General features: G+C 35.3%; 1 protein-coding gene across 1 annotated transcript; it reads left to right on the forward strand.

Annotated features, from left to right (window-relative positions):
• Positions 1-16,826: 16,826 nt before the first annotated feature.
• LOC138439683 (taste receptor type 2 member 2-like) lies at positions 16,827-17,735 on the forward strand. The gene has a single exon (XM_069588801.1). It carries the CDS (start codon positions 16,827-16,829, stop codon positions 17,733-17,735), a length of 909 nt encoding a protein of 302 aa, XP_069444902.1.
• The last annotated feature ends 1,428 nt before the right edge of the window (positions 17,736-19,163 follow it).

The raw sequence follows: 19,163 nt of genomic DNA on the forward strand, positions 1-19,163 counted from the left end.
GCTCTTATGTAACTATTCATGTAAGAGACTGTGGATCACATAACTATACCATATTAAACTTAATCTCAGTGCATCACCAACTCAACTTGTTTTTAGACATATCTCACAAATTGCTGCGCCACTCCAGTCCCACTTAAAATGAGGAAAGTACAAAGAAAACACTTCCACTTTCTTAACTTTCACAAAGAAAACAAAGTGAAGGGAAGCCAGTAAATTGCAGATAAAATATTTTGCTTTTACAAGTTACCAAAAAACCTGTGTTCACACACATTGCCATGGTCTCTTACAAGGCCTTGGAAGTAAATAGCCAGTGATAATAAGAGGCCCTGAAACTTCTGTTTCATTGGCTTTTGGTAAATCTACTTCTGCCTGGAAAGTTGTGTTTTATTTTTTAAAAGCTGGTGTCCTGAAATTTCTCCCTCACCTAAAGCTGTTAACTCTTCACAGACATTGAGCTGTGTGACACTAAGCATCTATACAACTTAATGAACATTTGAGCAAGTAAAGAGATCTCTTCCCATATCAAACATTAAGTATTTCAGCTTACTGGATTACTCTTTAAATTATAACATATTTACATTCAGTTCAGTTCAGTTCAGTCACTCAGTTGTGTCCGACTCTTTGTGACCTCATGAATCGCAGCACTCCAGGCCTCCCTGTCCATTACCAACTCCCGGAGTCTGCTCAAACTCATGTCCATCGAGTCAGTGATGCCATCCAGCCATCTCATCCTCTGTTGTCCCCTTCTCCTGCCCCCAATCCCTCCCAGCATCAGAGTCTTTTCCAATGAGTCAACTCTTTGCGTGAGATGGCCAAAGTATTGGAGTTTCAGCTTTAGCATCAGTCCTTCCGATAAACACCCAGGACTGATCCCTATGTTTACATGGTATTTAACTTTTCAACATACATTTCCATAAAACACCATGGCTATTAACAAGATTCACTGTCAACAGTGAAAATCTGGATAATACATGTAAATATGGATTAGTAAAAAGACCCATCATCTCACTTATTTACATAGAACAAAACCTACATTTACCTACACTATGGTGATTTAATGTCGAAGAAGACACAGCAGGAACTACAACCCCTCCGCCATGTAAATGTGTCATTCTGTATATACAGACTACCTTGATAACAAAATATAGATTAGATAAATTGGATTTAAAACTATAGTACATGATTTTATCTTTGTAAATATGCCATTTAAACAATTTTAAACATTATTTAATAATCTCTTTTATTACTTCACAGATTTAGTTATTTTATTATATAACCTAGTTACTAATGTAAAAGTTACAATAATATTCTTGTATTATCTATGAAAGAACAATACAATAATTAATCGTAAAAATATCTGTATTTTGGTGATAAATTATGACCCAAAGATAACTAAGAAGATGTGTATTTTTGTCTTTCTATACATATCCTAAAAATTATTATAACTAGAACAATTTCAAAAACATATACATGAAATATTAAAATGAGATTTCTTATAAACAAAGACACAAGAAGTATTCTTATTTTTAAGTGCAGTTCATCCCAATAGATCAATAATGTGTCAGTTAATCAGAAAACAGTCAGAAATCCAAATTAACTGGGGGCACAATAAATCCACTGTGCCACAGTGCTTATTGAACATGATAAATATTCTGAATTTACATTATATGAAACCAAAAAGCTGTTTTTATAATCAAATAATGGGTATCATTATGTCTAGATGATTTCCTATGAAAAAAATTGATTGAAAAATGTATTCCCTAGAAGCCAGTCTTGGTTTCCATTGCTAATGCCTTTTTAAGGTAAAATTTCTTTTTTTCAATACATCAGACAAAATGCTATAACCACATCTCATTCAACTAAATTAATTAGTCTTAAAAACTTACTTGAAATTGAAGTTAAACTTGGAAATAAGTAAATGCACTCCTGATCAAAGGAAGTTTGAACTGATCCACCACTGCTTTGAGGGCTCATCTGGTGGCTCAGTGGAATCTAATAAATAAATGACCATTCCTTTATCTCCATGCCGTGTGTGTTTAAAACCAGTTGTTTTCAACATCAGTTATTGCAACCTTCCGATACATATATCTTTTTTCCTTTAGGATAAGGACCTTAATCTGGGTATGTAACTCACTAATCAACTTCAGATTCTAAGTGGTTTATAGAGTTCATTAGTTCTAAGAATATAAAAGGTCTCAATACCTAATTGATATCGCTGGCATCTGCAGTGTAAGAAAGTGAAAAACTTTAATCCAAGAAAAATTCTTGAGCCCTGGGAGATCATGAGTGTCTGTATCCAGCTGAATTTTCATATTAACTTTATGTATAACTATTATTTATTTCATTCAAGGTAGATTTCCATCTTCCTTCATTGCAAACCAATCATATATCACAGAAAATACTTAAATGAAGTATTCAAAAAGTTTCAGTTAGTATTTCTGAAAACTACTAAACTCTCATGACACACATTTTTCTTTCAGTTTCAAATTATTGTGTAACAAGAACAATAATTTCTGTTCAAAGTAAATAAAAAAGGATCCTGAACTGGTTTACTCGTTTTGTTGTACTTAATGTAATAGGCTAATTGAAAAATAAGAAATGCTACTTTCTGTTTCTGTGTGGTGTGTGTATCATTTGCTAAAGATCCTGTATACATATATAGTCTATGTTCATATTTTCAACTTAACTTTTCAGCACTCTGTTGCCTACTTCCCAACAGTCATTAATTTTCTCTTCATTCTCTTTTCAGCACATTGTTGATATTCACTGATATTTAACTTGTTAAAACTGACAGTTTGGAAACTACCAGTATATATAGGCAGGACTTAAGCTTTTATGGTAATATTTTTAGAGATTCACCTTAAAAGCAAAAAGCTTCCTGTGTTGCATTTTAATCTTCCTAATTAAAGAAGGTACTGCCTTCATTATGTATTGTTTTTTGTTTTGTTTTGCTTTGTTTGCTCTTCTTAAGTGAATAAGACACCTTTTATATTTTCTTCCTTCATGGGGCTAACTTTGGCTTCCTAATAGTTTGACATAGAATCTAGAGTTGTAATATATATATATATATATCTAAATTCTTAAGAAAATAAAAATATGTGTTTTATTGATATTTTCAGTAAGAATTCAATCAGAATAGCCAGAAATGAGAGTACAAGTAGACAAAATCCTTTATATATGAAAAACAGAGCAGTCTGTTGGGTCTGGCCGGTTGTTATAAGCTAGTAATATCATTTTTCTCAGAAAATTTTGTTCATCAGACACATTTTCTGAGTTACTTCATTTGAGATAAATAATTAGAGCTTAAAAAAAAAGTTTTGACCACATTGTAAGTCCTTTAAAAAAGTTTAAGTTTGAATGGTAATTTTGCCCTTCATAAAATATGTATGTACTTCATCCAAGAAAAAATACTATTAAAATTCAGATTTATTGGGAGAAAAAATTTCCATTTTCCTTTTATCACATTGAATGATGTGTGATTTTAATATTGTGAAATTATCTGATGTCTGCTATATGAGAAGACTGGTTAAAACCAATTGAAATAGCTTAGAGCATTTTATGATTTCTCTGTAACTTATTCACAAGTCCACTGCCTGGAATGAGTAGAAAATATTCAGATGGCTTAATTCAGTAAGTTCTTAATGTGAGACATTTCAAAAGATCAGACTGTAAGTAGTTCTTATTAATAAAGTCCACAGAACAGTGAGACTATATTTGCAAATTTAAAAAAACACAGATTTTTGACATAAGCTTTATGGTTTACTTAAGATGTTCAGTTCACTCAATTTGTAGTGATGTATATGTAGATGACTTTGCTGCCCCACCTAACATTTTCATTTGATCTTCATTCTGACTGACTAGCAACATGGTTTTCACCTAAGAATGATAAACTATTGATTTAATATAAGAATTTAATGAAATCTTTAGATAAGTAAGAAATAATTTTAAATACTAATTTGAAGGACCCTTACCCAAGGGATGAACATTACAAGGAAATAAAATAAATTCCATCTTTAAAAATAATCTCTATTCTCTCATATTCACAAACAGTGAAATGTGCCTAAAGGAATTGGATGAAACAATTGCTTACTTCATCAGTCTATAACGATCTAGGTAAACATGGCCCAAATAACCAAGAAGAGCCTAAACTCTTGGCAGAGTATGTTACCACTAGTAAGGATCTCTCTCATACTTACCAGGAAATTTCCAGTGTACTCTGGGCTCCATTCGTAGATGATGTATTAAAATATATCAAGGGAGATTAAAAAGTAAAATGCATAATAGCTAAATTAAAGTGTTCCTATTAGAAATGCTTTTAAAAATGATGCAAGAAGTTATAAGTATATTATGACTTTAATTGCATATATAGAATTGTTTGCCTTTCTCATTAGGAAAGTGTTTAAAGCATAAAGATGAAAGAAATTCCCCTTTAATTTAAAATAAAAAAGGCAATAGATATAAATAGGTGAGTCACAGAAAAGTTGAGTGGGGCATGCATATATCTAGAAAAGTTCATATAAAAATGCAAATAAAAATCAAATGCCGTTTTCTCTATCAAATTAGTACATTTTTATCAAATGTACTATCAAATGTAATTTTATCGTTAGTACAAACAGTACATTTTTACGTAAAAAGCTGGGAGATGTATAGGAAACAGAAACTCTCATATTATGCTGATGGGATGTAAACTGATAGAATTTCTCTGGAAACCATATGGCAATACATAACATGAACTTAAAAATGGTCATATACTTTGGTCCACTCTTACATCCCCATCTAAGGAGGTAATTAGAAATGAAATCAAATGCAAAGATGTTCTGGTTAGTATTACTTATCAAGAATTAGAAACAACTTAAGAATGGTTAATTATTATTTGAATGTACTATAAAATTTTAGTTACCTGTTGGAGGTTTGGAAGATCATTTTCCAGTCTAATGGGATGAAAAGTAATCTACGACATCAATGGGTTGTCAATTCATGCTATATGTGTCATGCAGAACCCTTCTTATAATAAATGTATGGTCAGTGTTTATAGCAACTGCATCCTTTTCAAAAGAAAAACAATATAAAAGTCTTGAAAGTTGTGCAACTGTGATCCTAGACCTAGATTAATCATTCATCTATACAGTATTTGACAAAAAAAAAATTTAATGATAATAGGGCTTCCCTGGTGGATCAGCTGGTAAAGAATCCAATGCAGGAGACACCTGGGTTCAATCCCTGGGTTGGGAAGATCGGAAGGGAAAGGGCTTCCACTCCAGTATTCTGCCCTGGAGGATTCCATGGACTGTATAGTCCATGGGGTTGCAAAGAGTCGGACACGACTGAGTGACTTTCACTTCACTTCACTTCACTTCATTTAATGATGGATAATAGGGCTTCCATTTTAAGAACTATGCCCAGCCATCACTGAAGATTTTAGTATTCATTCAAGACACTGCCAGCTAGAAAAGTGCTCAAGTGTTCTCATAATTTATGCCAAAATACTGAGATTTCTTCATGAGTAATTTGTTTATGTCAGGGATCACTTGGGAGACAGATCAAGGTAGAAGGGAATCTGATTTGGACTCTGGAAAGCAGTAGGACACGTTCATATCAGTTCACATGCTGACACCTGTTGAACTGCATAAAGGCTATCACAGGTTTCGATGCTTATTTCTCAAGCTAAATGTGATGTCAATCTTAATCCAAAATGTGCAACTACAGGGTTAATACTTTAGATGCCAACAACCACATAATTAATTAAAATGATAGAAAAAGAGACACTACTCAAAGATTCTGTTTTCATTTTTACAGAAGAATTATGTAATAGAATCCATGGTTATATTGAGTTACCTTTCTAACATCTATTCTTAAACTTCCCAGAAAAAATAGGCTCACTTTATAATTAATCATACTTATTTGATTGGCTACTGCTAACATTTAGCTGATTCTGATACAAAGTTGTCACTGGTATGTCATTTGTAAGGTTTACAGTGAATGAACATATACTCTTCTTCATTTAGAGAGGGAACTGTGCTGACCTAAATACATAAAGAAACGTCTCTCAAGAATTTCCGCCCTCCCCTTTTCTTCTACCTATTATCAGCAACATGATCACCAAATGTTAGAGAATCGGAACATATGCGTTTAAAAGAAGCAACACACATCTAGCCCAAATGAAAATTTCAATTCCAAAAATCCAGTCTTCAAAATTTAGAATCAACTGGTTAACTTGTTTCTAGAATCTTTTATTTCCAAGGGACAGAGTCAGTAGAATGACCTAAATATTATAAATACATATTGCTATACTGCTGCTGCTGCTGCTTCTAAGTCGCTTCAGTTGTGTCTGACTCTGTGCGACCCCATAGACGGCAGCCCTATACACATGTACACAAATATACTATGCATGTAATCTTAGAAAAGGAAACATTTCTCTTACATTCACTAGTGTTTGGATGTCACAGTCTTAAATATTTGTTGTTGCTGTTTAGTCGCTAAGTTGTATCTGACTCTTTTGAGACTCCACAGACTGTAACCCTCCAGGCTCCTCTGTCCATGGGATTTCCGGGGCAAGAATACTGGAGTGGGTTGTCATTTCCTTCTCCAGGGGATCTTCCCCAGCCAAGGACCAAACCCACGTCTCCTGCGTTGACAGGTGGATTTTTTTTTTTTTACCACTGAGCCACCATGGAAGCCCAGTCATAAGTATACTAGTTTGATATTTCAGATTCAGAAGAAATAATGTCTCCTAGAAGTGATGGCCTTTTTATATGTGAATACCTTTTGGAGTAAAGCTCAATTTACACATACTGCTTAATGCAAACTATTTTTTCTTTTAGTTGGCACAAAAGGCCCACATGATTACATCCATATGTAAATCAAGGAAGGTTTGTGCTCCTTTTTTATCTGCTATAGATGGACTACTTGATGTGACCTTCTGAAAGGCTCATATATTGCCACTTCATCAAGAGCTCTGAAATGTCAGTATCACCAAAATTGAACACAGAGCTTCTTATTTTCTACAAATGTTGTCTGCAGGTAACATCAGCTGTATCTCAGACAAGGAAAAATACTGTTTGATTAAGCTTTTGATATCTCTCTTAAGCAAAGGACATTAAAAAAACAACAACAACAAAGAACAGAAATTGATCTTGGATCATGGACAGCCCAAACTAACATACTGAAGCTAAAGAGGATAAATGATGGTGTTGGAGTTTTAACTGATTAATGATTGGTTCCTAGTTGCTACAAATCTTTTCTTTTAATAATTTATCCTTGAGAAGATCAGGAAAATAGTAACAAATATGTCATTTTCCAACAAATTGCTATTGCTTTTCTTTTTGAGTCCAGAGCACCTCCAGAAATATAAAGGTATAGCAGAGTCTCATGTTGGAATAGGAGCACTTCATATGTGAAATAAATATTTTAAAAATGAATATTAAAAAAACACTCAGAGAAAGCACAGATCACTGTCAAAATATCTAAACACTTTATGTTTATTTAAATTTGAAACAATCTGGTCTTCAAAATGGGCTAAATAATACCAACTTTGCATGATTTATTTTTATTTTTTATTGTGTTCTAAACTATGATTTGGAGTTGTATTCTTTTTGTATTTCAGAATATGAAATCTCTCAACAATGTAGAAAATGTGACTTATGTGCCTGGAATATATCCATTTGTGTATATGGAAATCAAAATATGTTTCTAGCTTGATCATGGATTGTCTGGTTAAATTTAGGTAAGTTATCTAATATCTGAAGATGTAGTTTCCTATCTCTATTTTCAAAAGAGGTAATTCTAACTTTTAAAATTATCAGAAAAATTTAAAAATTAAATGAGCTTTTTGCACTCATTATTTTGGTAGAAAATGTATTATTTAATTTATACACCTCTTCAGTTTAGTTCAGATCAGTCACTCAGTCATGTCCAACTCTATGTGACCCCATGAATCGCAGCACGGCAGGCCTCCCTGTCCATCACCAACTCCCAGACTTCACTCAAACTCACATCCAGCGAGTCGGAGATGCAATCCAGCCATCTCATCCTCTGTCATCCCCTTCTCCTCCTGCCCCTAATCCCTCCCAGCATCAGAGTATTTCCAATGAGTCAACTCTTCACATGAGGTGGCCAAAGTACTGGAGTTTCAGCTTTAGCATCAGTCCTTCCAAAGAACACCCAGGACCGATCTCCTTTAGAATGGACTGGTTGGATCTCCTTGCAGTCCAAGGGACTCTCAACAGTATTCTCCAACACCACAGTTCAAAAGCATCAATTCTTCAGCTCTCAGCTTTCTTCACAGTCCAATTCTCACATCCATACATGACTACTGGAAAAACCATAGCTTTGACTAGATGGACCTTTGTTGGCAAAGTAATATCTCTCCTTTTGAATATGCTGTCTAGATTGGTCATAACTTTCCTTCCAAGGAGTAAGCATCTTTTAATTTCATGGCTGCAGTCACCATCTGCAGTGATTTTGGAGCCCCCAAAAATAAACTCTGACACTGTTTCCACTGTTTCCCCATCTATTTCCCATGAAGTGATGGGACCAGATGCCATGATCTTCATTTTCTGAATGTTGAGCTTAAAGCCAACTTTTTCATTCTCCTCTTTCACTTTCTTCAAGAGGCTGTTTAGTTCCTCTTCACTTTCTGCCATAAGGGTGGTCTCATCTGCATATCTGAGATTATTGATATTTCTCCCAGCAGTCTTGATTCCAGCTTGTGCTTCTTCCAGTCCAGCGTTTCTCATGATGTACTCTGCATATAAGTTAAATAAGCAGGGTGACAATATACAGCCTTGACGTACTCCTTTTCCTATTTGGAACCAGTCTGTTGTTCCATGTCCAGTTCTAACTGTTGCTTCCTGACCTGCATACAGATTTCTCAAGAGGCAGGTCAGGTGGTCTGGTATTCCCATCTCTTTCAGAATTTTCCACAGTTTATTGTGATCCACACAGTCAAAGGCTTTGGCATAGTCAATAAAGCAGAAATAGATGTTTTTCTGGAACTCTCTTGCTTTTTCGATATACCTCTTACTCTCTCATAAATTATTTTATAACATCTTAACTTGGGAGAGTACACTTATTTTTATTACCATATTTTCTGCTGTCAGCTACTTTTCCTGGTTACATGTGTGTTACTAAGGAATGTTATACATCTGAAGGTGGGCTACAATCCATTTCAGGATAGAGATATAATAGAATGCTTGTGTCTTACTTTTAACAGTACACCATTCTAATTACTTCTCTCTGACTTTTAAACTAAGCCTTTCTTCTTTGGTCAGCTTCTATTATGTTATTTAACATTTGCTCAGTTCCAATGAAAAAATTAAAATGTCCCTTTCCCAAATTTTCCTCTATTCTTTCATAGATACATATATATCATATTCAACCAGTGCATAGCAATTATTTACCTTTTGCATTTTTATGCAATTTTCAAAAGTATTGCATCATTAATTTCCTGTTGGTTTAAACTCTCTCATGTCACAGTGAAAGTTGAATTTTAGTCATGTGATAAGGAGATAGAGAAATCCTTAACTACATAGTCTCTCTGAGAAACTGAGCTCTTCTCTACCTCCTCATTCACTGATTCTCTGAGATACAAATTATAATTTGCACATAGAAAGACCATCAAAGTAGAATTATAATAAACATTGTAACTAGGCTAGGGTGGGGTAAGTTGAGAAGAGTTAGCTCAAAAACTGGATATTAATCCAGTGTATTAATCAGTGCATCATTAAATCTTATTCTCTATCTATCTGTCCTACATGGGACATTGCTCATGCAGAGGCAGCTCAATTATTTCAGGGTTCTGCAAGAAACTTTCCAACTTTGGGCAGAAAATGTTGACAAAGTCAAAATTGTAGATAATTCATTTTTTCCCCATGCACTCATTTTGCCTTTGAGCAAAGGTAAGCTAGGAAAATTGAAACTGCCTATACTAGTTCTGTCAGTTTTTACTCATTTGAAGCTTGAATAAGTCGCTTAATTTTTAGGATTCCAAAATACCCTTCTCTATAAAGTGTGGATTTTTGTGATGGTATCTGATCCCTTTCTTCTTCCAATAAGGTTTTTCTGAATCCTAAGAAATTCTCTACCATTCCGGAACCAAGTCTTGTCTCATCTTCCATAGAAAAATTCAGAAACGATATTTATTGAGTGCTTACTACTAGATTGTATTTGCTATTTGCTGCCTTAGTCCCATGACATCCAGATGCAGTCAGATATGTTAATAATCCAGGGTCTCTGACTTTATCATTCCACCAGTGTGATCTTAAACAGATGGATTTTATTAAGTCTTCCCTACCAATGTATATGTGGATGGCTGTTAAACTGTGATTCTCCATGTGATTTAACATATATTTTCTGATGATTTTTGTCAAGCAAAGTATCCCAACCTGAATATGATGTCGTTTTTTGGTCAATAATATGGGCTCTGGACAGAAGCTGACCACCTGTATTCAAATCCTTATTTACACTCTCCTGAAGTTTCAAAACTGTGACTTCGCTCTGTTCATCAAACAATTCCATAGTTTCTCAGTAAGAATTAAATGAGAATAAGTATTCCCCAATGGCTCAGCAGGTAAACATGCCTGCAATACAGGAGATGCAGAAGATGCATGTTCTATCCCTGGGTCAGGAAGATCCCTGTAGGTGGAAATGGCAGTCCCCTCCAGTCTTCTTGCCTGAAAATTCCTACCGACAGTGGAGGCTGGTGGGCTACAGTCCAAAGGGTCACAGAGTCGAAAATGACTGAGCATGCATGCGCGCATGCAGAATAATGCCTAGAATGTATTTTTATTTTTTTTTATTTTTTTTTAAATTTTAATATCTTTAATTCTTACATGCATTAGAATGTATTTTTAAAATAAAATAGATGTTTGTCAGTCTTATGGCAAGTTAAATATTATTGTCAGATCTGAATACAATTAGCAAATTTCCTTAATTTCTATTATTTAAATTTGGTCTGTTTTTTTCAGAGACTAACCTCCTGAGTGCAGTATAACACATATGGAGAAATTTTGGTGGCTTGGATTATTAGCCTTATGCTCACCCAATTTGGATTCTTCTTCACTCACCTGATACTTAATATTATTCTGGAAACTCGGGGAAGGAATTCAGAAACTAAATTTTAAAATTTGACTTCAAAATAGAAATCCACATAGACAACCCATTAGACTAGTAAAATCAATCCAACATAAAATAGAAACTACACTGAACATTTGAATGACATGAAGACATATTTCATAGACTCTAAAATATTGCTTCTCTAGTGAGTCAAGTTTGGCCTCAGCAAGGAAACTGTGCCCAAAGGCTGCTAATGAGAGAACAAGGCATCAATGTTCTTGCTATAAAAATTCAGACATCTGTACAGTTATAGCCAATGAGAACAGAATAAACTGATCTCTGTGCATGGGAAACACCTACTGGTAATAACATTATTTAAAGTTTGCTCTAGTTTTAGAAGCTATTTATGAACATCATCTTAGAATCAAGTGACTCTTACCATGTTGTTCAAAGCAAAAGCAAAGCAAGCAAACACACAAAAAGTTTCACTGAAAGTGCACTAGTTTGCAAGGTTCGCATGAGCATTTAGAAGCATATGTATTTACTAGAAGGTGACTAAACTGAAATTCTCCTAATGAATCGTAAATATCCAATGTCTCTTGGTAGATAATGTTATTTCTCTTTTCAAAGAAATCTATTTTTTTAGTAAAACTTTCAGAGATTGTTTAATTTGAAAATTCTGAAATTTTCCTAATGAATCATAAGTACCCAATGTCTCTTGGTAGATACTATTATTTCTCTTTTCAAAGAAATCTATTTTTTTTAGTAAAACTTTCAAAGTTTTACCATTTGACCACTGCCTTTCCAAGATCTATAAACAAACTTATAAATTACTAATTTCAACACTGTCTCACTCGCCGTGAACTTTCCCCAGATCTAAGAAAGCTCTTCTCTAAAATTCTCCTTCCAAAACAGAGTTCAATAAGGGCACATGCAAAGCAATTCACATATGACAGGAAAATCACGAATGCAAATACAAGCCAGCAAAAGGGTAGTTGAATGCCAATTATACTTTTAGAATAGTCCTTGGAATATCCAAGCTTTGTATTCAATTAAGTAATGCAGTATTTAGAGAGGCAAATTAGAGCTGTAATCCAGGATTTCAAAATGAAATAAATTATTTAACAAATTCATATAACCCACAAATCAGACTGCCAGATATACCTGTGAAAATGTGACAAAAGCAAGGTTGTTTAAAACTAACTCAGCAAAAATTTTTAAAGCAGTTGGACACTCAACAAGAATAGATTCCAGATTATAAATTACATCTTTATCTATTAAGTGTGATTCAAAAAACCTACCCCTAAAATGTTCTTTGTGATTTTATATTATCTTAAGATTTTATGTCTCTGTGACAGATGTGCATTCTGAGGTAGCTGTTATAAATATGCAATATTTTTAAAAAGAAGTTCTTTTTGTAAATATGATTACAATTGTACTTAATCATAATTACAACAAATTAACCTTGATTAAAATCAACTTTGTTAATTGTTTTGACTAACAAGAGTTTCCATATATTGGTCTATATTTTACTACCCTACTTTACTATGGAAATTGAGAGAAACAACCACAGAAAAGGGATAACAGGGAATGAAGAAGATAGTATGATTGTTGTCTCCCCAAATACCGGTTATTGTTGTGAAGATATCTGATATATAAAAGATCCCCATTGCTGCACTAGAATAGAATACATTTTGGCCATGATCATATACCATTTTCATAATGCCTTGCAACAATATCCTCAAAGAACAATGAACATCTATTATAACAACAACAAAAAAAATTACCCTGATAGTCACATTTTTTAGTTAACATTACTTAGTTAAGTTGTCATATAAATATCATCTGACTGATTAGGTACATGCCAAATTATTGTACATCACTTAATTCAACAAATTCATTCAGTGAAATACAATCATAACAAAATATTAATTAAAAAAACTTTTTGTTAATGGAAGGCTACGATTGCTTGACTTTTTATTTTGACTAAGACCAGATTCCTTAGAGTTCCATAGTATTTGAACACTCAGTTATCAGAAACTTTTAAATGCAGTCACTCAATAGTTGTAACTCAGTCTCAGGTGACTTAGGACATCAAGTTATGAAATGTACAAATCCTGTTTCTTCTTCTTCTTCCCAGAACCTTGATTCTGGTCTAGAGTTTGGAATTGAGAAGAAGCTTCTTCACCTGTACCTAGAATTGGGAATAGACCTTAGGGTCATGTCTGCATGCATGCTCCATCATATCTGACTCTATATGACCCCAGGGACTACAGCCCCACCAGGCTCCTCTGTCCATGGGTTTTCCCAAGCAAGAATACTGGTGGGTTGCCATTTCCTATTCCAGGGGATCTTCCTGACCCAGGGATCGAACTTGCATCTCCTGCATCTCCTGAATTAGCAGGTGGACTCTTTACCACTGCGCCGTCACCAAGCAAGGCAAATACTATTCACTGGACAGTCATGGTTTATAGACAAGAAAGATTACAAATTCAGACACTAAAGGGAAACTGATATATGGGTCACAAAACCAGCCTTTTAGAAGAGATAAAGATGGGATACATCTTACTACATTTTGGATATCTGTGGTGTATAGAAGATGTGTGGGGAGGTCACCTGGAGGTGTCTGGGGAATGTCACACAGGTGGCTCTGAAGATGCGTTTATGGGCTAGTAAAACCATGAATGATGTTGTACAGTGGGTGGCAAATCCAGTGCTATACTTCTTTTATTTTCTATACTCTTATAATCTTATTTCTTATTGAAAGCATTTTAACTGTCTTATTAAAAATGTTAACAGAATCAGGTTTTTATTTTTTTGCTGAGGTAAATACAATAAGAAGACATTTGATGCTTTTGAACTGTGGTGTTGGAGAAGACTCTTGAGAGTCCCTTGGACTGTAAGGAGATCCAACCAGTCCATTATAATGGAGATCAGTCCTGGGATTTCTTTGGAAGGAATGATGCTAAAGCTGAAACTCCAGTACTTTGGCCACCTCATGCGAAGAGCTGACTCATTTGAAAAGACACCAGTGCTGGGAAAGACTGAGGGCAGGAGGAGAAGGGGACAACAGAGGATGAGATGGTTGGATGGCATCATCGACTCTATGGATGTGGGTTTGGGTGAACTCTGGGAGTTGGTGGTGGACAGGGAGGCCTGGCATACTGTGGTTCATGGGGTCTCAAAGAGTCAGACATGACTGAGCGACTGAACTGAACTGAACTGATAGTATTAATAAGTAGTTAATATATGTTGAGTACTTAGTATGACCCAGCCATTGAACTAAACAGTTTGAGCCCCATAACCAAACAGTTATGAGGTAATACTGATTTGGGCCTCCCTAGTAGCTCAGACAGTAAAGAATCCACTTGCAATGCAGGAGACCTGGGTAAGATCCCTGGACTGGGAAGATCCCCTGCAAGAGGGCAAGGCAACCCACTCCAGTGTCTTACCTGGAGCATCCCCATGGACAGAGGAGCCTGGTGGGCCACAGTCCATGGGATCACAGAGAGTCAGACATGACTAAGCACAGCACAGTTCAGTTCAGTTTGGTCTCAGTCTTGTCTGACTCTCTGCGACCCCATGAACTGCAGCATGCCAGGCCTCCCTGTCCATCACCAACTCCTAGAGCTTGCTCAAACTCATGTCCATCAAGCTAGTGATGCCATCCAGCCATCTCATCCTCTGTCATCCTCTTCTCCTGCCTTCAGTCTTTCCCAGCATCAGGGTTTTTTCCATTGAGTTGGCTCCTCACATCAGGTGGGCTTCAGCAAGTGTCCTTCCAATGAATAGTCAGGACTGATCTCCTTTAAGATTAACTGGGTTGATCTCCTTGCAGTCCAAGGGACTTTCAAGAGTCTTCTCCAACACCACAGTTCAAAAGCATCAATTCTTTGGTGCTCAGCTTTCTTTATGGTCCAACTCTCACATTCATACATGATTACTGGAAAAACCACAGCTTTAACTAGATAAACTTTTGTTGGCAAAGTAATGTCTCTGCTTTTTAATATGCTATCTAGTTTGGTCATAGCTTTTCTTCCAAGAAGCAAACACTTTTAATTTCATGGCTGTAGTCACCATCTGCAGTGATTTTGGAGCCCAAGACAGTAAAGTCTGTCACTGTTTCCCTTGTTTCCCCATCTGTTTGCCATGAAATTATTGGACTGGGTGCCATGATCTTCGTTTTTTTGAATGTTGAGTTTTAAGCCAGTTTTTTTCATTCTCTTCTTTCACTTTCTTCAAGAGGCCCTTTAGTTCCTCTTTGCTTTCTGCCATAAGAGTGGTGTCATCTGAGTATCTGAGGTTATTGATATTTCTCCTGGCAATCTTGATTCCAGCTTGTGCTTCATCCAATCCAGCATTTCTCATGATGTACTAGGCATATAAGTTAAATAAGCAAGTTGACAATTGACAGCCTTGACATACACCTTTCCCAATTTGGAACCAGTTTGTTGTTCCACGTCTAACCGTTTCATGTCCATGTTCCAGTTCTAACCAAGAACTATGAACAGAGGTTTGTGACATTGTACAGGAGGCAGTGATCAAGACCATCCCCAAGAAAAAGAAATGCAAAAAGGCAGAATGGTTGTCTGAGGAGGCCTTACAAATAGCTGAGAAAAGAAGAGAAAATAAAGGCAAAGGAAAAAAGGAAAGATAAACCCAGCTGAATGCAGAGTTCCAAAGAATAGCAAGGAGAGATAAGAAAGCCTTCCCCAGCAATCAATGCAAAGAAATAGAGGAAAACAATAGAATGGGAAAGACTATAGATCTCTTCAAGAAAACTAGAGATACCAAGGGAATATTTCACTCAAAGATGGGCACAATAAAGGGCAGAAACAGTATGGGCCTAACAGAAGCAAAAGCACAGCCCAGTGATGATTTATTTATGTTTTACATGTGCTGTAACTAAAGCTCAACAAGGTTATATGACATCTCTTTGTAAAAAGGGAGAAAAATAAATTTAACGTGTATGCAATTACACTCTCTGCTGTTGGCTTTAAGTTTCTGTACCATCTATCTTTTGAAATGATGATCTTCAGCATGAGCACATAAGCATATGAATAAATTGCACACTACTTTTATCACTGGGGTTTGCTGACCCTTAGGTCACAGTTCTACCAAGAAGACTGAAAATATGAGAAATCATTTAGGGTAATGAAGGATTCTTTACAAAGTTAAGTCCCAGGAAATAATGTTCAATTCTGGAGAAAAAAATTAATTGCTTTTTGGAGGGCTGGGGTTGGGTGAGGAAGGGTCAGGAAGAATTCATTTAAAGTGTCTTAGAACCAGTATTAACAGGAAAAAAGTGTACTGAAGAAAGAGCCACATCGAAGAGTGGATACTTGTGCCAATAATAAGAAATTGTTGTCTGTCCCAAGAATGTGGCATTTGGAAAAAATGAAAAGAAAATAGTAGTAACCTAAATAAAACATTTATAATCAGATTTTTTATATAATTGAGTAATTGTGAGAACTGAATAATGTCAACATGACAGTTTTTGCTAGGATGTAATTGGAATACTTTACCATCATTCAAATCTTTGGATTTGCATTCCCACCATTTTGAATGAAGGGCATCAGATTTAAAAACTACTGCCTCTGATTCTCTTCCTTAAGGAAGAAGTCTAGTGTAGACTCTAGATCCACTCTGCTTATGACCCAGGAGTTGGCGGAGGGTCACATTTCTCAATGCTGTATGCTTCCTATCTGCAAGATCGTCTGGAGGAAGTGTGGAACACTGTCCACAAGGAAAAGCTAAGATTTGTGGTAGGAAACATGATCTCTTTGTCAGTTATTCCACATGTTATCATCATGTCTGCAGAATTTATTACAGGGGTTACAGTAAATGGATTTCTTATAATCATCAACTGTAATGAATTGGTCAAAAGCAGAAAGCTAACACCCATGCAACTCCTGTTCGTATGTATCGGGATGTCTAGATTTGGTCTACAGACTGTGTTAATGGTACAAGGTTTTTTCTCAGTGTTCTTTCCACGCTTTTATAGCACAAAAATCTATGGCACACCAATGCTGCTTTTTTGGATGTTTTTCAGCTCTGTCAGTCTCTGGTTTGCCACCTGTCTCTCTTTATTTTACTGCCTCAAGGTAACAGGCTTCACCCAGTGCTGTTTTCTTTGGCTGAAAGTCAGGATCTCAAAGTTAATGCCTTGGATGCTCCTGGGAAGCCTGCTGACCTCTATGAACATTGCAGCGCTGTGTGTCAAGGTGGATTACCCTAAAATTGTGGATATTGATGTCCTCGGGAATGTCACAGCTAAGAGGATTAAACTCAACACAAAGCAAATTAATGAAGTTCTTCTCGTCAACTTGGCATTACTATTTCCTCTGACCATATTTATAATATGCACTGTTATATTATTCATTTCTCTCTACAAGCACACTCATCGGATGCAAAATGGACCTCCTGGTTTCAGAAACACCAGGACTGAAGCCCATATTAATGCATTAAGAACAGTGATAACATTCTTTTGCTTCTTTATTTCTTACTTTTGTGCCTTCATGGCAAATATGACATTCAATATTCCTTATGGAAGTCATTGCTTCTTTGTGGTGAAGGATATTATGGCAGCATATCCCTCTGGTCATTCGGTTATAATGATCTGCAGTAATTCCAAGTTCCAGCAACCAATCAGGAGACTTCTCTGCCTAAGAAGGAGTCAGTGAAGAGGAGGATCAATGTAAAATATTTTGTACTTCCTTATCGCGGATTCAATGGACTTGTGTTTTATTTTTGTTTACTTATGTGTTTTGTGTGTTCTCTTTCTCTCCACTGAAAGCACTGATTTTAATGTTGGATGGATGTCTCTTTTTCTAGGAGCTGTGTACTTAATAAACATTATGACAGTAACATATAAATAACTAGTATTTACTTGTACTGGAATACCAGTTATATTAAAATTTTTAAAAAAATACTAAGATTTCATTTCACTGACCAAAATAATTCTGTTCCCTGTCTTCTGGTTTAGATAATCAACATCACATTGATTTAGGCTAAGACTTGGAACAATATAATAATTTGGCTATTTGACTGCACAGAGCTATTTTCCAAAGAGTATAATTTATAATAATTATACTTAATTATAATAATAATTTAGTATAATTATCTAAAAATGCAAATTATATGTTGAAAGTATATGTATGTCAGGGCAATGCACTTAGATACATGGGTTAATATCATGTTTTGCTGGATATACAGATTAAAGTCTTATTTTGCTAGATATACTTTTGAATTTAGTTACTAGTTCAGGTTGGTAAATGGTAAGGTCAAACAGAGCTGGCATACAGATACACAGTATAACTGAAGAAATATTTTTTACAAGTTAAATAAACATTTTTCAATCCCTTGAGGTGTGAAAGTCATGCCCAAATTGGATGTGAGGGAGGTTGCTGACAATGAAGTTCTAGCATGGTATCATTCAACTGGTGTTTTAATTTCCCCCCAACTGGGAATCTTGTCTGAGGTATGGCTGTTGCAAACGACTTGAAGACCTAAGGTAAAAGCTTTGAAATCTATTGCAAGATTTGAATTGTTCTCCTCTTTTAAAATCGAAAATTCTGTTGATTTGGGGAAGAAAATATTTTTTTTAATATCTTACATCTCAGAATATCTCTTCGAATCTGTGACATCCTCATTGGCTTTTAAACAAACAAAAAAGTCTAGTAGTCATTTTACTTGTAAATAAATTGTAATTTAAATGGACTAAAAATTGCCAGGGTAAGGGAAAAAAAAGTAGATATGTGTGTAGGCATATGCATATGTATGTGTGAAGTCTTTTTTTACTTTACAAAATATTTCCACACACAATTGCTTATTTCATTCTCAGAACATTTTGTAAAGTAGGCAGTAGAATAATCTCAATTTTACAGTTGAGAAACTAAGGTTTGTAGAGGTTATTATATATGTCTAAGTCCACTCAACTACACTCCTTGCTATAACTGAAACTCAAACCTGGTTCTTCTGTCACTAAAGTCAGTACACTCTCTGGTTTTCTTTCCATTATTCTTTATAGGCAACTTTAGGTTCTGAAAGTCGTGATAAGAAATGACACTCAACATATGACCTGTGACATCATATGACCTTTCTTCATTATG

The sequence above is a fragment of the Ovis canadensis genome, chromosome 4 (assembly GCF_042477335.2).
Source record: "Ovis canadensis isolate MfBH-ARS-UI-01 breed Bighorn chromosome 4, ARS-UI_OviCan_v2, whole genome shotgun sequence".
Lineage (NCBI taxonomy): Eukaryota > Metazoa > Chordata > Mammalia > Artiodactyla > Bovidae > Ovis > Ovis canadensis.